This window comes from Solanum dulcamara, chromosome 4 (assembly GCF_947179165.1).
Source record: "Solanum dulcamara chromosome 4, daSolDulc1.2, whole genome shotgun sequence".
NCBI lineage: Eukaryota > Viridiplantae > Streptophyta > Magnoliopsida > Solanales > Solanaceae > Solanum > Solanum dulcamara.
In genome coordinates, this window is record NC_077240.1 from 11,824,469 (window position 1) to 11,846,996 (window position 22,528).

The 22,528-nt window shown below is 34.9% G+C and overlaps 4 protein-coding genes across 4 annotated transcripts; 3 read left to right on the forward strand and 1 right to left on the reverse strand.

Annotated features, from left to right (window-relative positions):
- The first annotated feature begins 4,094 nt into the window (after positions 1-4,094).
- On the forward strand, positions 4,095-10,438 carry LOC129886255 (4-hydroxy-tetrahydrodipicolinate reductase 1, chloroplastic-like). Its single transcript, XM_055960854.1, has 8 exons — positions 4,095-4,356; positions 4,497-4,734; positions 6,242-6,375; positions 6,466-6,540; positions 7,894-7,995; positions 9,313-9,422; positions 9,505-9,592; positions 9,893-10,438. Exons 1-8 carry the CDS (start codon positions 4,174-4,176, stop codon positions 9,959-9,961), a joined length of 999 nt encoding a protein of 332 aa, XP_055816829.1. The 5' UTR covers positions 4,095-4,173; the 3' UTR covers positions 9,962-10,438.
- Positions 10,439-10,678: 240 nt separating this feature from the next.
- Positions 10,679-11,566, forward strand: LOC129883998 (receptor-like protein 12). Its single transcript, XM_055958387.1, has one exon. It carries the CDS (start codon positions 10,679-10,681, stop codon positions 11,564-11,566), a length of 888 nt encoding a protein of 295 aa, XP_055814362.1.
- A 917-nt stretch (positions 11,567-12,483) lies between these two features.
- LOC129886256 (cyclin-L1-1) lies at positions 12,484-16,873 on the forward strand. Its single transcript, XM_055960855.1, has 10 exons — positions 12,484-12,647; positions 12,922-13,099; positions 13,234-13,315; positions 13,412-13,552; positions 14,086-14,255; positions 15,322-15,595; positions 15,684-16,053; positions 16,201-16,236; positions 16,316-16,392; positions 16,584-16,873. The coding sequence occupies exons 2-9, from the start codon at positions 12,948-12,950 to the stop codon at positions 16,369-16,371; spliced, it is 1,281 nt and encodes a 426-aa protein (XP_055816830.1). The 5' UTR covers positions 12,484-12,647; positions 12,922-12,947; the 3' UTR covers positions 16,372-16,392; positions 16,584-16,873.
- Positions 16,874-17,630: 757 nt separating this feature from the next.
- LOC129886257 (uncharacterized) lies at positions 17,631-21,774 on the reverse strand. The gene is made up of 2 exons (XM_055960856.1): positions 21,667-21,774; positions 17,631-20,484 (listed from the first exon to the last, which is right to left on the reverse strand). The coding sequence occupies exon 2, from the start codon at positions 20,391-20,393 to the stop codon at positions 17,913-17,915; it is 2,481 nt and encodes an 826-aa protein (XP_055816831.1). The 5' UTR covers positions 20,394-20,484; positions 21,667-21,774; the 3' UTR covers positions 17,631-17,912.
- Between the last annotated feature and the right edge of the window lie 754 nt (positions 21,775-22,528).

Consider the following 22,528-nt stretch of genomic DNA (forward strand, 5'->3'; position numbering starts at 1 on the left):
AGTGGAGGCTTGAGTCCTCATGTGTGATCTTGATATTGTTGACTGGTTATGTAATTGTTCATTAGTTGTCACATGTTAAGTGTTATGGTTGATTTTTCGTTATTACTTTATGTATGTTGATTTTTATTTTGAGTCGGCCGATGATACTTACTCAGTACATGTTATCCTGTACTGACTCCTACTTGTATCTTTTCTTATTTTATTTTGTGAAGTGCAGCGAATGTTCCACCGACTTCGACTCGACCTCAGCTCTAGTCGGTCTCCAGTTCATCGGATTGCAGGGTGAGCTATCCTTCTAGCTGGCAATGGAATCTCTTGTCATAGCATGGTATCCTTAGTTTTCGGACACGCTATGTTATTTATTTATTCTGGTGTTTGATATTTCGAGACTTATTTTTAGAATTTAGATGTCCTTGAAGTGATGACTTTCAGGTTTTGGGAAAAACGCATTTATTTGAGCTTCCGCATTATTGTCACATTTATTAGTAGGAGTTTGTATCGTTGGTTCTCCCACTTAGGAGGTTAAATGTGGGTGCCACTCACGACCCATTTTGGATCGTGACAAAAAGAATATAATTAAAAAATAATTGAAATTTCGATCGAATATTTACGTGTTTTGAGTGCCTATTTTTTTCTATCAATATATATGAATTGATCACAAGTCAAAATATAATTAGAGCCCTTATGTTTCTTGAACTTATATTGAATGCGGTTAATATAATAAAATATTTTGATAATCGTCGATTAAAAGAAGACATTTTCTCAATTTTTATAAATTAGCTTACAATCTTACAGAGATAAAATATTTATAAGTTATCAATATACCGGGTCAGCCAGACCATAAGGCTGCTAAAGCCTTGGCTTAAGGCCCCAACATTATTAAGGCCCCAAAATCTAATTCACTATTAAAAGTTTTGAATTTTATGGGTTTTTTTTTGGGAAAATTTACTAAAACAAATATTTTTTAATAAATAATTACTGATTTTAACGATACTTTTTATTTATTATTATTTATAACAATATATAGCAATATTATGATATATCTATTATGTATTAAAAGTGAATTATGCATGCAATATAAATGTATTATAAGTGTTTTAAAATATATTATACTTGTTTGGTAAGAAATTGACACAATGTATTATAAGTGTATTAAAGTATGTGATAAATAAAGTATCCATGAATAAAACTTGTCTTATATGAGTTTTATAAATTATTTTCGCTAATATGTATTAAAATTGTATTATAAGTGTTCAGTGAAAAAAAATATTATTGCTATAAATAGTAAATATTTTCTTAATGTAGTACATTTATGTAAATTTCCCTTTTTTGTGTTATTGAATTTAGTTTATTTTCTGAGTGAATAAGCAAATTAAGACAAATTTTCCTTTTTTATTAATTAACACATTTACCTCTTTTATTATTGTTCTCACTTTCAACATATATTTATTCTCATTCCCTTTAAACAAATTTAGGTTTTTATTTCATTTCGAAGAACAATAATTTACCTTTTCAATTCGAGATTCTCTTTTTCATTTTCTTTCTTCTAATTAACTATTTTATCTTTGTAACATCGGATTGATTCATGAATCAAGAGTAAGTCTTTGAGATTATAAAATCAATGTACTTATTTTTGTAATCTCAATGAATTAAAGCATCAAAAGAGTTGTTCTATTATTTTGAAAATCAATATAACTTTTCTCCAATAAATCTACTACTAATAACAGTACTTGATTCACACAATTCTGAAATTGAATAATGTTAGTGAAATATTTTGCTAATGACACAACGTTCACAATTTCCATAATATCAACTCAAATAGAAACCATATTTTAAAATTAAAATTAATGAAGTCCTAACTAATATCAATAATATCTCGAGTATATCAATATATTGAAATTGAAAAGAAATTTTAAAATAATTAATGACTTTGTATATATATATATATATATAAAAAACTTTAACGATAGCATATCTGAATTTCATTAAATATTAAAGAGTAAAGCGTCAAAATTACCCTTCAACTATTTAAAATAAAGCACATATACCCTTAAACTATATTCTAGCTCAAAAATATGTTTTCCTTCATACTATTGACTAAAAAATACCCTTCACGTCATGCTATTGGCTCACTTCTACCCTTTCGTATGACGGAATAAAATATAATATCCCATGTGTATTAATTTACGCCATGTAAGATCTCCACATAAACACCCACCCACTCCACCCCACCCCATCAATTAAAAGACCCAAATCCACTCATTAAAAGACCCAAATCCATCATTGACTCTCGTAGTTATGATTTCTTTGACTCTCGTAGTTATGATTTCCTTGACTCCCGTAATTATGACTGCCACAATTAATTTGCAACAATTTTTAAGAAAACTATTAAGAGCCCGTTTGGATTGGCTTTAAGTTGGTCAAAACCAACTTAAAGCCCCTTTTTAACTTTTGGACGTGTTTGCCTAATGCTGACTTTAAGCCATAAAATTCTTAAAGTAAGTCAAAAATGAAAAGTTAGGATTCCTAACTTTTTTTTCCAAAGTGCTTAAAGTCATTTTCTTTGACCATGAAAATTACTTTTATATCCCTTATATTTTAACTAAATTTTCAAACTATCTTTTTTTTATTCTTTTAACCCTAAAATTCACATCATAAACATTTTTATCCAAACACTCAACTGCTTATTTATAAAAATAATTTTAAGCACTTCAAAGTTCTAAAAGCACTTCATACATAAAAGTTACTTTTTTTAAGCCAATCCAAACGGGCTCTAATTGACTATTTAATTTGTTAAACTATAGTTTTCATCTGGTAGACATAGCTAACAAAGGGTGCTATGTTTAATTTTTCAAAATGACAATTAGGCAAATGTGCTACCTGATCAAGCAGGTGCTTTTTTAGGAAGAAAATGGATACGATCAGGCTTGGAGTGAGCTGTTAGGAAGAAAATGGATACGATCAGGCTTGGAGTGAGCTGCAGAGCAACCTAATCGCACGTTCAATGTGATAAATAGATGCTTAGAAACTAGCTGAAGTGTTCTTCCTAAAGCCAGACCTACAAGCAGGGGTGTCTGACTGTCGTAAATTGTTAGGGGAGTTGCTTAAAAACTGTTGCAAATTAAATGTGGCAGCTGTAACAATGAGAATCAAGGAAATCATAACTACGGGAGTTAAGGATGGTTCTAGTCTTTTAATGAGTAGGTTTGGGTCTTTTAATTGATGGAGTGTGGTGGGGTGCTTGTGTGTAGATTATATGTGGCGTAAATTAATACACATGGGATGCCACATTTCATTCCATCAAACAGAGGGATAAAAGTTAGTCAATAGTATGATGTGAAGGGTATTTTTGAGTCAATACCATGATGTGAAGGGTATTTTTGAGTCAGATTATAATTTAAGGGTATGCGCTCTATTTCGAACAATTGAAGGGTAGTTTTAACTCTTTTTTGAATATTAAAATGTGTCATTAATCTAAGTTTTATAGGGGTGTTCAAAACCAAACCGTAACGATAAGCTAACCGCAAAATTGGCTTATTGGTATTGAATTATCGAATAAACTGTTGGAGAACAAATTAAAATTTTATAATTAATGGCTTATTGGTGTAGGAGCGTATTATTAAATTTTCTTATTGGATAAACTGTTAACCCATTAAGAATTACCATATACTTACGCTTCTTTTTCAATCTATAGCCAATTGACATGAGTTTTTTGCTCTGGTTTTGTGCAATTTTATAAAAATATGAGTAACCAATTTGAAGTCAACATATCCTTGACTTTTACTTGTATGCTATATCTTCTCTTCAATCAGCTCCACCTTTTTAATGTCAACTTAAATTCTTTCTCGTTGTCAAATAGTCTACGAACTTCTTATAAGTTATCCGATACACTGCTCAATAATCATCCGATAATTGATAATTTGTTACCAAACCAAAAAATATCTTATAGGTTAGCTAGTAAATTATTTAATTTAAAAATTAATATCCAATAATTCAAACCATTAAGTAAAATTATCCGGCCAATACATTCCACAAGCAACTAAAGTTTTATGCCACTAATTGGCCATGACCGTGATAATTATAAAAAGTATCCAACTCCCAAATAACCTAAAGTTAGTAGGTTTCTGAGCGGCCACATCCCTTCCATAGTCATCAATTCTCTTTGGTGAAACAATGTTGGCTGTCATCAAAGTTCCAGATTACATTAATGGAGGAGGATTTCGTTACAGTTCAAACAGCAAAAATGACTGTAATAGTTTTGTTCGAGGTCGGAAATATTCGGTGAAGATGTGTTCTACTTCAGGACAAAATGTTCAGGTTTCCGTTAAGTCAAAAATCGAGCCACTCCCTATAATGGTAGGCTTTTATGTCGTTTTAATGATTTTGAATTGACAATGAATTTGTGGTATTAGCAATGTTATATGTGAATACTGTTTAATTTAGATCGGTTAAGCAAAAGTTAAGGTTTTTTTGGGGGGTTTTATTTTGATGTAAAGGTAAATGGTTGTACTGGCAAAATGGGGAGGGCAGTTCTTGAAGCATCAATCTCTGCGGGACTTCAACCTGTATCTATATGTTTTGGTGGTCCAGAAGATGAAGGAAAAACTGTGGAGGCGGGTGGAAAAGAGATAACTGTGCATGGTCCTTCAGATAGAGAAAACGTGCTGTCCTCTGTATTTGAGGAACATCCCAATCTAATTGTAGTGGACTACACCGTGCCTGCTGCAGTGAATGGTAAGACGAAGATTCAAAAGTTTACTGTGATACATCAATTCAGTTTGAATCTGCTGAATTATGTCACTTCCAATAGCTTTAGGCTGTTCCAATACGCTCTTATTGTTCTGATATTTCGTGTTTGGTGTCAATGTTCATATACTTTTGGTTATCTTCATATGAAAATAAGGTCAAGTATTCTCTATGAACTACTTTAGACGCTCCGAATCACTGATAATGAAAATAAAGATCAAACAATTCCGTAGTCCTATTGAAGAAAAATGAACATGTCCTACATGTAGTAAGTCATATGTGAAATTTATGGGGTTTTATTACTTATAAATGTTGTTTCATTATTAATGGTGTGGGATCACAATCTTGAATGAAGCATATCCACATGTTATCATAAACAATAGGTGCTAACATTGCCTCTGGGCTTTGATCTAGTGGCAAGCATTCATCACGTGAATGTGGGTTAGATACACAGCACATCTTTGAACCCCCCCTCAGCCAAAAGCATGATATTTAAGTGGAGAAAGGTAGAGGGGTGGGTCCATTATCCACCAAGTTTTGAACCATCTGCTACTAGCCTTGGGGATTTCTCGGTTATCAAAAAAGAAAAAAAGAAAAAAAAAGGTTAGCAACATTGGTTGACCTTATCACAAGAAGCAAGTGCAGCCTTAGAGTATTCTTTTGAAGAGATATCTAGTCTTGGGAATGGAAGAAGTAGACAAATTCATATGCAAGAACGATGGTTGCACAAGAATAGGTGAAACGGAGGGCAGAATGATGTGGACAAGAGCAGAAACTAGAAATTAGTGTATCTACTCAGCGGCTATGGAGAATGCTTTGGAGAGCCAAAGTCCTAACAGAGATGATGTTTTTAATGGCTAGCTTTTGCATGAGGCATGGTTACTAATACAAAACAATTTGCACAGAAGATCGTTTTTGTTTTTTTACTCTTTGTGAAGCTTCTGTTGGGTCTGTATGATATATCTTGCTACATTGTAACTTAGCAAATTGTGTGTATATCTTGGAACCTTTATGGTATTCATTGAATGATACTTGGGAGAATGCAGTGACTAGCTGGAACCAACAGAAGCCAAGTATTATAGGCAGACATGGAGAACCATTCCTTTGTGATATTTTGGATAATTTTAGTAGAATGAAACCACAGTTGTGTTGAGAGGAAAACATAAAATTTTATTCTTGTAAAATGTAGATTTCCTTGCAACTTAAAATTTTGGTATCTGGGGAAGTTTTATAATTTTTTTTTGTTGATAAAATGCTAAAGTTTAAAGTTTGTCAATAGATACAATCATCTTGATGCTGAGATTCTTAAATAAAATTTACCAGCATAGGTAGGTTCCTGTGATATCTTTTATGCATGTCTTTAGTGGAGGTCAGAAAAGGGTGTGGGATGAGATATAAAATACAAAAGCACCAAAGTGATATCTATTGCATTCTTTGCTGGAGATGCCATTGACATAGCCATTGTAATGTTCTTGCTTCCACCATGAACCTGCAGATAATGCTGAATTATACAGCAAAGTTGGAGTGCCTTTTGTAATGGGAACAACTGGCGGAGATAGGGAGAAGCTGTACAAAACAGTGGCAGACTCAAAAGTTTATGCTGTGATCTCCCCACAAATGGGAAAGCAGGTTTATACATTTTGCTCTTCTTTTTTCTTTCAATAGTATGCCAGAATGTAGTTTAACAGGAGGTATACCTGTATGATTGTATCTATTCAGGTGGTAGCTTTTCTCGCAGCCATGGAAATCATGGCAGAACAATTCCCCGGAGCTTTCTCTGGGTACAGTTTACAGGTTTGTCTCCTTTGCCATGTTAGTTGACCGTTGGTTATCAAACTCTTGCATATTTCATACTGATTTGAGATGCTGACTATATTTTTTCCATGCTTTCATTCTTTCCCTAAAATGCTCTTAGTTGCATTACTTGCATTGATATCTCAGTTTCTGTTTTCCTTGACATGTATACGAGGTTAACACAAAGTCTTTTCATCCGGAGATTTGCATATTGAGACCCAAATGGCTTTTAAAATTTAATGTTGCTATAGAAGATTTTAAAGCTATTGGGAATTACTTTCTGAAGGTCACTGTACCATTAAGAACTGGAACACGTTGATTGTTTCTTTGAAGTGCTCTACAAAATAAGTTGTGAGGCAGACAACAGAATTGGACTTTTTGTGTGATTGGGCAAATTGGACAGCAGAAAGGGACAAATTAAACCACCAGCTGTTTGCTTCATGTGTGATTGGTCCAGTGGGCCACTGGATGGCGATTTTTAATCTTGGCTGCTGCCCGATTAAAATGGCTGTTCTCACTCAATGAAGAGCTCTTTAGCAGCTGTTGCTTTTACAACCGGGTTTTGGTTTGTCTCTTACAGTTCATGGATGGAGAGAGATAGGCAGAGCATTAAGGGCTCTGAAATGACTTGCAATTTCATCGCTTCCGTGCTCCTCGTTTTCCATTGCATTGAGGAAGGTGATGTCCTACGACCGCTAACCGCTTTTGGTCCCACATCTTTGGGGTTGCTTTTTCCAATAAACGTTGGTCAAGTCAAACGGAATCTTTGTTAGGATATCTGAACATCAAAATACTCCTTTTCAACTTCATCTTCAATTTTTTTTTGTTCAACTTCAACCAAATATTGTCCAAACGCACTAGATCATTCAGTATCCACAAGGTATTGTGCCTGTGTTTTAGGTTACGCTTTGGCTGTTTGTGTGCTCTTGGATTAAACATAGCAATTCAAAGACTGTCTTCTTAGGATTGGTTCATTTATTATTTTCTGCTTCTGATTTGAGATACAGTGGACAAACCTCATGCTTATATCACTGAAATATGAAGGAACTGGTCTGTGAAGAATTATTGGAGTTCTGACTCTTTCTGATTGTGCTGTTTAACAGTAAGATATTTTATCTGTTTGAGGTAAATCTGGGTATCCAACCACATATGTGAAGTATGCTTATTTCCATGTCTATATATCTGTGCATTCATAGTGCATCTTGTTTTCTTCTTTGCTTACCCGTTGTTATTTCCTTATTTACTGATCCTCTTGTTGTCTTATTCATCTCAATGTGTTAGCGGTACATTCAGTTTGATTTATAGTATCCTGTGATTTTAGTTTGAATTTTGACCTCTTTATCAAATTATAAGGTGATGGAGTCTCATCAAGCAAGTAAACTGGACACTTCTGGAACTGCGAAGGCTGTTATCTCTTGCTTTGAGAAACTAGGAGTTTCTTTTGATTTGGATGAGGTGCGTCTACTGCTTTGCTTATCCAATAACGACAAAACATTGTCCTATCATGGCTCTTCCATATCCTCCTGTCTCAAATTTCCATTCCTCTTTCGAGTTTACTGTTTTAGTTCGTCTGGACTTTATCCTTTTCACTAAATAGAACTCTCTTATGAAATAATGCTACTCTACTCATTTGATCACGGTCTTCCATGCTTTTATGAACAGGAGTTCATCTTTGTATGATTTGACTAATTTCTAATGCCCCCAACTTTAGTGTCCTGTATAAATAAGTTGTCCGGGAAAGAATCTGATAGCATAGAAAAAAGCTTGACTATAAGCATCTAAATTCATAGTCATTGATGGAGATTCAGGTCTAGGCTGGAGCTCAAGTTGAGTGGCAATAACTGCCATAAACAAGTTATTTGGTGTTTTGACTTAAACTATGTTTTAGATAGCTGCAATGGGCTTCATGAAAGGATTTGATGGTAAAATCATCAGACTAGTACAATATATGTATCACCTCTCTCCACTCCTGTGTATTGCTTCAAAATGGCGCTTTTCACTCTACAACTTTTCTGTATACTGAATCAAATTTCTGAAATGGTGACTAGTTCTGTTAGATAAAGAGTACGGAGTACATCCACTATATTTTCTCCCAAAGCTATCATCGTCCCTGGCACTTTATTGTGATACTTCTTTCTCCTATATCATATCTTCTTCCATCTAGTTCCTATATCATATCTTCTTCCATCTAGTTCCAATATCTTCCCATAGTGCCAATTGGCTTTGGGGTTTCCCGATCCCTGCTGCAACCCGTTTCTTGGGACACACATTCGTCTAGGTAACTTGCAGATTTATGTTTCTCCTTCTCTCATGGACATTCATCTAGCAGAACTCACCACGTTCTCTTAAATCCATTGCACTATTTCAATACCAGCAAAAAGTCTAGACTAAATTATAGAACATCCTGTATGGCTTAAATGTTCTATTAGCCTTGTCTGAGTGTTTTTTTCAGCTCTGAGTGGTGGTACAGACTGCCAATTCAGTTATCGAATATTTCCAAACTATGTTTCAAGTTTGGAAGGAAAAGAGAATGAAATGAGAGATAAAAGGTCTACTATATTTTCAGCCATTTTCTAGTTTTTGGGAGGAAACGAGAATGAAAATGAATGATATAAAGATTAAAATTAAATTGGAGTTGTATCGTAGAGAGAAATTTAATTTGCTGTCAAGCCTTGAATGTTTTCTTCTATAATTTGCATTTTAAAAGTTAGGAGTATATATTCTCAGATCCCTAGCAGAATATTCTAGTTATCCTCATGAATATTCTATCAGGTACAACTAATACGAGATCCCGTGCAACAAGTTGAGATGGTTGGTGTCCCAGAAGAATACTTGTTAGGCCATGCTTTCCACATGTACCATCTGACCTCACCAGACGGAACGTAATACTGTCTATCCTTTTTTTTTTTTTTTTTGCCAATATCTTTAAATTGAACAAGCATTAATTTGGTTTCTCTTTTTCAGGGTTTCTTTTGAATTTCAACACAATGTTTGTGGTAGATCAATCTATGCAGAGGGGACAGTTGATGCTATACTTTTCCTTGCTAAGAAGGTAATCCAAACTTTAAAATGTCTAAATTTGTTATTACAACTTCTATTTCATGCGCTTTTTCACTGTATCTCAAGAAACACATGCAGTTAAAAGTAGAAGTTTCAAATATAGTTGAAATCCCTCCAACTATTTTGCTCTGGCTATTGTGACTAGCTTTTTATTCTACTTTCACCAAAGAATATCAGTGGATGTATTTCTGTATAGATAGGAGCACCTCCTTTTGTTTTTGCACAGGGGTTTATCTAACCTTGCTGTGTTTACAAAATAAAACAAAATAACAATGGATGGTTCTGAATATAGGTGAAGTTGAAAGAAGAGAAGCGGATATTCGACATGATCGATGTGCTGCGGGAGGGGAACATGCGATAACAGTTGAGTTATATGTGCTGGAGTAGTAGGATGTATAACATTTAGACCTGTCGGTGGAGAGAAGCGAATGGTGGGTTCAATTTTCTTGGTTTTGTCCTTCCAGTGGTTCTTGATGCTTTAGGATCCGTAGTTGAATGATTCTTAAGATGCAGCAATCCAAACAATATGACTAGTAGGTTTAGCTCCAGCCTCCATGCAAGCATTAGGTGTACTTCTCTTGTTGTATGCTTTTTCTTCCCTTTTCATTTATACTACCAGAAAACAACGAATCTTATAGGAGGTTTCCGATGTTCTTGACAAGTACAATATTCGAGTTTTGACTATTTTTCTGTTGAGATTATTACATGACCATTTACATTGAATAGGTTTGATCTGGTTCAGTGATTGTAATTAGATGTAATTAGTCTTTTGCATAGAATCAAATAGCATACCAAAGAAAATGAAGAATAAATAAATATTTTTTATTTTAATTTTTTATCATGGAGTAGCAATATCAACACCGCTTTTCCACTTCTTTATTTTTTAGGTTTAGGCTCTTGTCGTGTGAAAGATTTCCCAGATTTCATATTGAACACTAAGGAGTTGTGGATTTTGGATCTCTCGGAGAATGAAATTCAAGGCCAGTTCCCTAAATGGTTTGGGGGTTTGAGTGCATTGCAATTCCTTAATGTCTCTCACAACTACCTTACAGGCTTAGACCATCTACCTTGGGAGACAATGTTAGTACTTGATCTTCAATCAAATTCACTCAGAGGACCTTTGCCATCTCCCTTTTGCACATCAACTTCACTTTATATCATAAATTTGTCTTACAATAATTTGAGTGCTGAAATTCCCAATTGCTTGTTTACTGCTGCCAAGGTCTTAGACTTACGAGCTAGTAACTTCCATGGACCCATCCCAAACAAAATCCCAAAGAATGTTACACTAGTTCATATTAATTTGAGCAAAAATCAATTGGAAGGTCCCATCCCAACATCACTACTCAATTGTACATCCTTACAAGTCCTTGATTTGGGAAACAACAAAATCTATTCCACATTTCCCACCTGGCTGGAAACATTGCAAGACTTGGAGCTTCTCATACTGAAATCTAATAGATTTTATGGACCCATCGTTGCTCTTAAAACAGAATCGCCATTTCCAAATATGAGAATCTTTGACCTCTCCAACAATTCATTTACCGGCTTTTTACCTATGGAGGTTGTACAAGGTTTCAAAGCTATGATGAACATAGATGCACACAAATCAGGATTGGAGTATCTTGAGGAAACTTTTGATTTCCAAAGTCCTACACATGGTATTCTTTATAGAGATGATTATGCAGAATCGATGATATTAGTGATGAAAAATCAAGACACTAAATTCAACAAGATCTTCACAACAATTGATTTGTCAAGGAACAAGTTTGAAGGAGAAATCCCTATATTCATAGGGAACTTGAATTCACTTCTGCTGCTGAATTTATCTCATAACAACGTCACAGGACACATTCCTGTTGAAATGAGGAACATGAGCACTCTTGAAGCTTGGACCTTTCATTTAACCATCTTACCGGCAAAATTCCAGAGGAATTGGCAAGTCTCACATTTCTTGCAGTCCTAAATCTATCACACAACCATCTTGTTGGACCTATTCCTAATAGCAATCAGTTCAATACATTTCCAAATGACTCGTATTTTGGAAATTCTAATTTGTGTGGATTTCCACTGTCAAATGAATGTGGGAAGCATAAGAGTGCATCTGTACCAGTATCTTCGGTTGAACAAGAAGAAGATGATCAGAGTTTTCTTAGTGAAATGACTTGGCAGTCTGTCCTAATAGGTTATGGTTGTGGCTTGACTTTTGGATTTGCCATACTGTATCTCATATCTATTGTTTATTATTGCTTGGGAATGAAGATTGTCATTATCATCATGTTAATAACTAGTAGCGTACCATCTATTACTAAGTTTTTATTGAGAATTCAAAATTGAATCAAGGGTAGCGTGGAAACTCAACACTTGATATTGATCATTCTGTTCATCTCGAAAGTTTAACAATTTAAGAAAGGAGATATAAAGATGACGTTACGAAATAAATAAAATCTATTATTTGAGAGAATAGTGATTTCATCTTGTTTGTTGAGAGACAAAAAGTATGTACAACAGATCTGAAGATGCTTCATCATCTACACCTCAAATGGTTGTTTCTCTAGGCACATCCATGATACAACTTAACACAAAAAAAAATTATTAAAAATAAATAAATGAATCAACGAAAGTAAGAGCATTTCCTAAAAATAGATGCCCAGTTTGAAATAATTTATTATTTAATTATGTTTATAATATTTTAAAGGAACGAATCCTAAGTGATGAGTTCTAAAAAACACATCCATGATACAACTTAACACAATTTTTTTTTATTAAAAATAAATAAATGAATCAACGAAAGTAAGAGCATTTCCTAAAAATAGATGCCCAGTTTGAAATAATTTATTATTTAATTATATTTATAATATTTTAAAGGAACGAATCCTAAGTGATGAGTTCTAAAAAATTAAAAAGTCACGGAAGGAGAATCCTAATTTGCAAAGGTTCTAAATTATAAAATCTGTATATAAAACCTTTGTTTTTTAATAGTTGAAATCAGCGCTTCAACAACGATTGCTTTTTCTTCTTTCTCTACAGTCGTCATCGAACCCCAGGTGAATCTTTGAAACTCTACTATACTGCTTTTCAATTAGGATTCTAGGGTTTGTGGGTATCTTGGTATTTTCCTTTTCCGTTACAAATCGTATAGTTATTCATTCATGGGTCGATAAAAAAAGGTATGTTTTTTTCTTGTTTTTGGCTTGGGATTTTTTAACCTGAATTGTTAATACGTGTAGGTTTATTTGATTATGATCCAAATATGTTCTGGAAAGTTTGTTTACACAGATGGGTGATGTGGGGTTACCGAATTTTCGTTTCTTGTTGCAGTTTTAGGGGATTCTTGAAGTTCAACTATGATTTACACGGCAATAGACACATTCTATCTAGCAGAGGAGCAGCTTATAAACTCGCCTTCTAGGAAAGATGAAATTGATGAAGTGACTGAAACAGCACTTCGAATCTATGGTTGTGATCTCATCCAAGAAAGTGGGATTTTGCTCAGATTGTATCCTTTTTTTTATGTGAGTTAATGTGAAGGTATATGAATCATAACGACTGGGTTGATTTTTGCTGTTACTTTTGCGATATAAAATTCCCCGTATTTGGCTTTGGGTGTCTCCTTAACACTATAATCTGCAGACCCCAAGCTGTAATGGCCACTGGTCAAGTATTATTTCATCGCTTCTACAGCAAGAAATCATTTGCCCGTTTTAATGTGAAGGTTTCTTTCTTTTCCCCTCTGTCCCAACTCCAACTTCCTTCTAAAGTTTTGTGTGTTATTCGTGCTAATGTGTGGTTCTTTTGTGTTAACTTGCAGAGGGTTGCTGCTAGTTGTGTTTGGCTTGCATCAAAACTCGAAGAAAGCCCGAGAAAAGCAAGGCAGGTGCTTGTTGTTTTCCACAGAATGGAATGTAGGAGAGAAAACTTACCTGTAGAACATCTGGATACATCTTCGAAGGTTTGATATCTCATTTACTTGAGAAATAGTTTAATTCTCTCTACATGCTAATTTGCTTTACTCATTATATATTGGGGAAATTTACTTTTTTCGTGTGTTCTATATCAGTATTATTTTCTTTTTGTTCTTGAAATACCCAATTGGAAGGGTCTGCAAATGCAATTTCGGTAAATTCTACAAATCCTTTTTGTCTACAATAATATTTTTAGTATGGTAAGATCAAAGTTTTGATACATTACAAGTCACCAGACCTCAGTTTCAAAAAAAAAAAAGAAGTCACCAGACCTCAATAGAGGCTGATAGTGTCGCTGCCAACCTTTTAAGTATTAATTCATGAGTAAAATCATCTACCTGCAGCTTCCCTTTTTACCCTTATTTTTTTAGGGGTGGTTCCTTCAAATGCATTTGTGCTCATCAAGTTTGCATTTTCTTACATTTCATTGGTGTTTGGGAGTTTCTACGTATTGTAACGACATAAAGTTGATACATTTTGTTGGTGTTCCCATTTCAAATATTTATGGTCTCTTTTGCAGAAATATATTGATTTGAAAGCAGACCTGATCAGAACGGAGAGGCATCTTTTAAAAGAGATGGGTTTCATCTGCCACGTCGAGCATCCTCATAAATTTATATCAAACTACCTTGCAACTCTTGAAACACCCGCAGAATTGAGACAAGAGGCTTGGAATCTTGCAAATGACAGGTGAGTATTGTTTAGGTGTTGTTATGTTTATCTGAATATGTTTTTTATGTTGGTGTTGACTACAGACTTTATGTTGGTGTTGACAACAGAGAGTATTTTTTGACTTGCTAAAAGTTGTAATAGCACTTGATTACCTTCATGAATAATGTCGACATTTAATACCTCAGTACTTTAAAATTGATTAAGGATATATTTGTGTTTTGGCCATCTTTCTAACTATATTATGTTGTGTTGTCAACTTCAAACACTTAAAAGGTGTACCATTTTTTTTTTGGAAGCATAAACTCTTATAATAGCTTGAAAATTAGTTAAATCTTTTAGTTCATACCTTAGGTGTGGCATGATAAATAATAACAGTTTTCAAGATCCATATCTGTCCTTTAAAATGAAATAGTCATGTAACTGATGTTGAAGAAAGATGTTGAGTTCTTAAGGTATCTACTCAAATCAAAAAACTGTAAGTGGGAAAAGCTTTATGGTGGTTGTTTTTCTTTTGAAATTTCTTCTCCTTGTCCATTCCCAATTTCTATGTTGTGAGGAATCCCATCTTGCACTCTATTCGTTTTTCCAAGTAAAGGAAATATAGCCATCTCTTTCGTTTTATTATGTCATAGCTGGTTTTAAATTAAACCAGGTGCTGCTTACATCCTTTTCCTTGTGTTATTAACAAATAGTTGAAGAATATAAATAAGATGGCATCCGCTATACAGTATTTGTTTGGTGACAATAGAGGCATTGCATACCAAATCAAGAAGAAAAATCAACCCCCCCACCACATCATTATTATCTAAGTTGTCCAAGCTAATGCTCGGCCCATGGTATCACTATTGTTTTTTTCAAACCTTTAATGGGATGTAGTGGGAAGTTCTTTCATCAAGGTATCTTGTTTCTTTTGGCATCTATATTTTTTCTCATAACTAGTGTCATGGTACTCTTTGATGAAGCTAACTAATTGGGAAGTGATCAATAATATATTGGCCTGAAAAATTTATTTAGTTCATTGCCCAGAGATTTGTAATGTTTCTAACCCCTACAAAACCTTTGGGGTGCTTTTGTTTGTGAGCAGTTTGCGCACAACACTCTGTGTAAGATTCAAGAGTGAGGTTGTGGCTTGTGGAGTTGTATATGCTGCAGCCCGTAGATTTCAAGTGCCCCTCCCAGAGAATCCTCCTTGGTGGAAAGCATTTGATGCAGACAAGGCTGGTATAGATGAAGTTTGCAGGGTTCTCGCTCATCTTTACAGCCTTCCAAAAGCACAATACATTCCTGTGTGCAAGGAAGGAGGCTCCTTTGCTACATCAAACAGATCAAGGGACTCACCATTGCTTCCTGTATCTAAGGTAGAGCATTTACCTGTCTTTCAATAAGATAGCCATCTGCTATAGAGCATGTCCAATTTGATATTAAACCCCCTCCTTTTTTTCGTAGGAAGGTTTGGTGGATGTTCCACCAGTGAATGAAGATACTGAGGAAGTTGCTAAGGATGCAGTAACAAAAGCTGCCCTTGATAAGTTAAAGGACTCAAAGAAGAGCGATGATGACTCTAAAAGCATGCCTTCAGAAGGGGAGTCAAAAGAAGAACCTGGAAGAGCTGACCATAGAACAGATGCTGGTGGAGAAAAGAACAAGGAGAGAGAGAGGGACAGGGGCAGGGACAGGGAGAGAGAGAGGGATAAGGAAAGACTAAAGTCTCGTGAACGTGATAGGGGGAGGGAATCTGACAGGGAAAGGGAGCGAGACGACTTTGAAAGGGACAGAGAAAAATCCAAGGAAAGGAGTCATCGTTCGAGAGACAAAAGTAAGCTCTGGTTGACTAGTGATTGTCTAATTTCCAGACTTCTCAACATTCATGTAGGCTCGTGAATGTTTAATGTCCAGTCTCTTCTATGTCTGATTGGCTAGTTTTTCTGCTTTTACCTTACTCTAGCTGATCTAAATATTGCAGGTCACTCAGAGAAACCTAAACATCACTCTTCTCGAGGTAAACAACACTATACTTTTGTCTGATCTTTAGTCTTGACTCCTGATTGACTGTATTTGGCAACTTCCTGTGTATGCAGATCGTGATTACCAGTCTTATTCATCACGGGAGAAGGATCGTCGTAGACACCATTAGCTTGGAACGACCTGGCAAAATGTACTCTCAATCACTTAAAGTTGTTACTTGCTGCATTAAAGCATCTTTTACATTATACTTCACGGATTTCATTAATCTGCATATGGAGAGTTTATTTAATTGGAGGAAATGGTATATCCACCTGTTGGAATTGGACTCATCATTCTCCTGCTTGAGCCACCTAAAAGTATGTTTCTGGCTTGATGTTGCAGGTTACCATGCCAAATATGTTTGTCGTTTTTCTGGAACATAGCTGCAGTTCTTTGCATATAACTGAGAGTACCGCCTTGGCGAAACTGTATCACACCTTTATATATTAACTAAGGGCTGTTGTAATCGACACATTGGTTTTAACTATTTTCGTTTAGTTCTCATGAACAATTGACATACCTTTGTTGTTCAAATTGCTTGTAGACTAAAGCAGGGATTGTTAACTTTCTGCACAACAGTCTTAGACTTACGTAACTGAAATTACAGTCATTTATATGTAGTTTAGCACTCATTGACATGAAATATTGCTATCTAATATTGATATCAGATTAATGTTTTCTTCTGAACAATTTTTAAGTCAAATGGATCTTTTAAGACTTCAAAATTCTTCCAGAAACTTGAAAATTTTACCATGAGACTTGATTGATATAATTATAGAGGTCACAGAGACACTGGCAAAATGTGTTCGATTTGTGTTCTTGGTCTCTTCCAACCCTTTTAAAAAAAAACTTGAAGAGTCACAATTTTTGGCTTCACAGTGCAAACCAAGAGACACTTAGTTCTTTGGGTTCTAATCTTTAATTCCAAGATCATCCCCATGCCTGTGAATGAAATTAACAACATACCTAACCTAGTGAAATCCCAGAGAGGGCTCTCGGAAGGGTGGTGTTACGCAATCAATGAAATTATATGGATATCAACCGTCAATTTCACCCAAGTCACGAAGTCATTCATTCCCAAATCACGTAAATGACATCAACCTTCAATTTCACCAAAGTCACTAAGTCCGCTCATTTCCAAATCAAGTTGAACATATTAATAGAAAAACTGAAAAACAAGACCGGTCTGAAACTTTCGGCAGCCATTTGGGAATACAATTCATTCACGAGACTACAGCAAAATGCGAACTTATAGTAATTGCTGCGGGTGCAAACATACAGCAGCCAAGATCAGCCCCAAGGCCAGCGTTTATCTTGACTACACTGACACCATCAGTGAGTTCTGGCAAAAAACACCTTTCACTGGAGTAAAGCAGAAGACAGAGTCTATCACGACTACAAAAACTTTATTTTAGTTTTCTGCATATATATAATTAGTCTTTACAAGAACTTAAAGACTCTCCTACCATATTTTGTCCTTTGTTGGGTTTATAAACCTATTGCAAAAACTACATTACCCATGCGCTAGTGCATCTGCTACCTTGTTGCCCTCCCTATAGAGCTACATTCTGGTCTTAATCATCTAGCAAGAAACTGATGAGAACAATAGCCCATCAGTGAGTTAATCCAGGATAATCAATCCCATCACACACTATAAACTGGTGTTTCACTTTACAGAGAACACGGTACTGAAGCAGGATCAAGCTCCCAGCAACCTCTCAAAACCCCTCCTTTTTCCCCAGTCAGCTGAAATGCAGGGATCTGATGAGAGAATCTCCAAAACTCATCTTTTTGTATTTCTAAAATAACAGAATCCAATGTTTGCTTTTTAAATACTGACTTGAAACCATTCACACGAACCACGGATGAAACTTTTATCTGGTCTTTTGAATACTCGATGACCTCCACTATCTCGTACTCAAACTTGTCTGAATCCAAACCTGATTTTTTCAAGCTCTTGTACAGTGCCCAAATCTCTCCTCCTCTTGGATAGATTTCAAACCTGTTCCTATAAATAGAGACTGCTTTCACCACATGGGAGAATGAGCTAGGATCATAGACTTGATGTTTTTCATTCTGGACTTTGAATGTTCCACAAACCGACTGAGCAGCATTTTTAGGCCCAGCACATGATTCAAGGAGGACTACATGCAATTTGAATGGGGCAGGAACTATCTTCTTAACCAGAGCATATGTCTTTGGCAATGTACTATTTTGACCATAAATAGCCCATACCTGATTTACTTGAAACTTCCCTGTAGATCTGTCCATCTCAAAATCACAAAAAAATTCTTCAAAACCTTTATCATCTGAAAAAGTTGATCGTTTTTTGGAGCTTCCAATGGAGTTGCTGAGACCAAAACTCTTCGTGCGTGAATGCAACTCTCTATCAGCTTGACATGACAAATGAATTGGCATGCGGGGATTTGAGTGACGGCTTTTTTTAACACAATTATCGTCAAAGTCAGTGGAAGGACCGTCATTGGCAGAACAAGAGCTCATCTGAGTTCGCTTTTTCTCAGAGATGTTCATTTTTTTAGGAGGTATTCGAACCTTAGAGGACTCTCCATCAGTAGCATGGATGCCATCCCCAGACTTCAGAGATGTTGCTTTCCTTGATTTATCTTTAGCTCCAAGTGGAACTGCAGGTAGATCATTTTCTACAGGTTCAGAATTAGCAGCCCTGCTGTCTTCCATAACTTTTCCAGGATACCAAATATCATCAGGATTGAGGGGTAAAGAAGCAGGATCAAGTTCAAAGGATCCCGCAGGTACACCCGCTTGTTCAGTTCCAGTCATTTTAAAAGAAGGAATTTGATGAGAGAACTTGTAAAGTTCATTTGGCTTTACAAAGAATGTACCAACTTCAGTCGCCCTTGTTCGTTGGAAAAGACTAACAAATCTGGAAACTTTATCTAAATAACCAACTAGGACACCAACATCCACAACATAATCAGAAAGTATCTCCACGATTTCATACTTGTACTTCCTATGATTATCTGGATCAGAGCTCCAACTAATATCCCAATCTTTGAAAAGGGCCCATGTTTCTCCTTTCCTTGGATATACAATGTACAGACCTTTCTTGCCCATTTCGCACTGCACTTGATGAGAAAATGTAAGTCGATCAGAAGTGAATTCAGTGCTCCCACGTCTAAATTTCCCACAGCCAACAGGCAACTCTTCCCTGACCCAAGCTCTGCCCCTTTGATCTTCTGGATGAGCATCAAGCCAACTGAACATCACCTTAAATTCAGGACTGTATAGCTTCCTAATGTGGGCATAGAATCTTGGCATACCATCAGCCGTATCATAGCAAGCCCAGATCTGATCAATTGCAAAGCAATTTTGTACTTTATGCTTGTCAAAAACACTAAATTCAGGGTCAGGATAATCATACACCTCTGGAAGATTACTATCAGGAACAGTATCTGATTCAGAATCAGAATCAGAATCAGAATCAGAATCTGAATCAACTGTAAGCTCAACTTTTTCCGCACCACCTAATGGCAGTCTAGAAGCCTGTTCATTAGCTGTTTCAACCTTGGAATTGTTGTTTTGCAGACCCCTTTCAGGGAGGCCTGCTCCATTTTGATTTGATTTTTGAACGGAATTACAGCATGACCTGGTTACACCGGCATGCTTTTGATTATCACTGCCAACAGCTTCTTTCTGCTGAGGTTTACTGTCTCCAGCTGACTGGTGAGCCCATGCTTTTTTCAGAGGGCTTGCCAAATCATTCTCATCATTGCTTACAGGATTAGTATCTGGTTCTGAATCAGAAACAACAGGTTCAATTTTTTTCGCGCCAACTGACGGGAGTCCAGAAAAAGGCTCCATCTCCAAACTTGATACATAAACATGTGCAAAATCATCATTAAATTGTAAGAGAGTATTGACATCTTCTTGGTCGCTCAGCTGTATCAATTGGGATCTATCAAACTTCACAGTAAAATGCAAGATCTTATCCGAAGGATCAATGCCTAATCGGTCAAAAACCGCACTCACAAAATCATTATACTTTATGCCTGTTTTTGCAATAACCTGACGGGTAATACCTCCCACATACGAAGTGGATCCATCTGGAAGCACCTTATTCTTCTTACCCCAATGACAGAAACAAAACAGTGTTTTATCTTCAGTTTCCATCATGAACTAGTATACATGTTCAAACAGTAACAATCCTCAAAATCTTTCTTCTTCTTTTCTTCTGAGAAGGGTAACAATCTCGAAAACTAAAAAGCTGATCAAGAAAAACAATAAATCTAAGGGGAGTTACTATAAAGGCCAAATGTACTAAAATAATAATCCATAAGAAAGACACAAATCATGAGCATTAAACAAGCATCCCCAAATACAAGATTAAAAGCACTTTTTTCCATTATATATCTCAACCTTCATGATCTTGGAACATAGCCAAATAAAGATAGGTATCTAAAACCAGCCAATCAACAAAATTTTTGGCTGTAGGAAGAAAAACATTATCTAAATGTAAGTCAGCAAAACAAAAAAGTAACCCATCTATACATTTTATCTCAACCAGAATAATCCCTGATCCCTGTCATATCATCATAAAACATAAAATTAAACATTTGACGACCTTATAAGATATCGGATTGTCAATAGTTTATAAGCTAAAAGTTTAAAGTCATAAGTTGTGAATACCAACTTTTAGCTTTTAGCTTATTTTTGTACTTTCTTAGCCTAAAAGTAAGTGCTTATCTTTTCCAAACATCAAAAAAAAAAAAAAGTGCTTAAAAGCCCAAAACACTTAAAATAAGCGAATACCCAGTAAATCAGAAAGTTTCAAACTCTAACCAAGAATGAGGAAATTACAAAATGGGTTCAGAGAATTCTCTATGCAAAAAATTGAATGAGACTACTAGATATTATTAAATATTTTTGCAGTGAAACTTGAAATTAGTAAACAAGGAAAGCATACTACTTCTATAGAATTTCATATAATGCAAAAGGATGAAAAGGTAATCCCCAAGAAAGCAAAAGTTTCAAACTTTAATTAATCAGAAAATTCCAAAATGGGATCCAAGAATAAGTCATAACATGACAAATTTCATGGTTAGATTAGCTATTTTTGTTTGTTAAGCATGAAATTAGCAAAGAAGATATTCATACTAAACCATAAAATTTCATCAAATGCAAAAAAGATCAAAGCAGAAATACCCAGGAATGCAAAAAGTTTCAAACTTGAAGCAAGAATCACAATCTTTCTAATTAAAGTTCAAACAAGTTATTGCAAACTGATTTTGAGTACCAAAGATTCACTCTTTTCACATTCTAAGTCAATGCTTCATAAACATCTCATTATGGTACTATCATCAAACAACCAGATGGTACCTTGTTTCACTACAAGTCTACATAGTCATATATTTGTGAGTAGACACTGGAGCTAGGGAAACAAGATTACCTTGAAGCTGCTGATAGTTAAATTTTGACCTAAAGAGGTGGTTCCTACCATGCTTTTTTGAGACTAAAACAATGGATTTTAGGGTGAGAAGATCATTGATTAGTAGGAGATGAATGGACACGTGTAGTATATAAGATTTTGTCTTCTCTTTTTGTTGTTGGTAAGAATATAAGATTTAGTCAAGTTGACCGTTTTATCCTTTTCAGCTTTGTCAAACGTAATTGTGTCAATTGCATTGATTAATTAATTACAGTTTTTCCGTCAGTAAAGTGTATAAGAATGATGCAGAATATAGTATATTAATAATGCTTCTATTAACAATATAATATTAGTTATGATGAAATTTTTTCTAGGGATAATTATGCCATCTAGCTTTTCGTCAAAAGTAATTATCAAAAAAATATCATTTGCTGTATAAGCATGTATAATCAGTGTATATTTCATATGTAATCAAGCTATATTCAGTTTTTGAGTGTATCATAATGTATATTTAGTGTATAGTTCATGTATAAGTAATCTATATTGTATAGTCAATGTATACTTTCTATGACTTTTGGCAAGTTATATTGTATAGTCACTGTATATTTCCTATGATTTTGACTATTTTTTATGTAGATAAAACATAACTATATTTGTTGTAAACTAATTAGTTTATTGTATATATTTGAAATTGTCCCTTTTTTATGCAGTGCTTAATTTGATGTATTAAAAATAATATTCATTGCTTAATCTTTTTTAAAAATATCTTTACAAAAATTTCTTCCACAGATATGGTAGAAAAAATTTTGACGGAAAATTGTATTTGTAATCATGTTAATGCATGTATTAGAACCTATTACATTATTAATATATAGAAATTCAT

Coding starts and splice junctions, on each gene's coding strand:
- LOC129886256 (XM_055960855.1), top strand. CDS start 12,948: ATGATTTACACGGCAATAGACACATTCTATCTAGCAGAGGAGCAGCTT. Junction 14,256..15,321: donor TGGAATCTTGCAAATGACAG/GTGAGTATTGTT, acceptor GTTTGTGAGCAG/TTTGCGCACAACACTCTGTG. Junction 16,054..16,200: donor TCATCGTTCGAGAGACAAAA/GTAAGCTCTGGT, acceptor TAAATATTGCAG/GTCACTCAGAGAAACCTAAA.
- LOC129883998 (XM_055958387.1), top strand. CDS start 10,679: ATGTTAGTACTTGATCTTCAATCAAATTCACTCAGAGGACCTTTGCCA.
- LOC129886255 (XM_055960854.1), top strand. CDS start 4,174: ATGTTGGCTGTCATCAAAGTTCCAGATTACATTAATGGAGGAGGATTT. Junction 4,357..4,496: donor TCGAGCCACTCCCTATAATG/GTAGGCTTTTAT, acceptor TTTGATGTAAAG/GTAAATGGTTGTACTGGCAA. Junction 7,996..9,312: donor TTTCTTTTGATTTGGATGAG/GTGCGTCTACTG, acceptor ATATTCTATCAG/GTACAACTAATACGAGATCC.
- LOC129886257 (XM_055960856.1), bottom strand. CDS start 20,393: ATGATGGAAACTGAAGATAAAACACTGTTTTGTTTCTGTCATTGGGGT.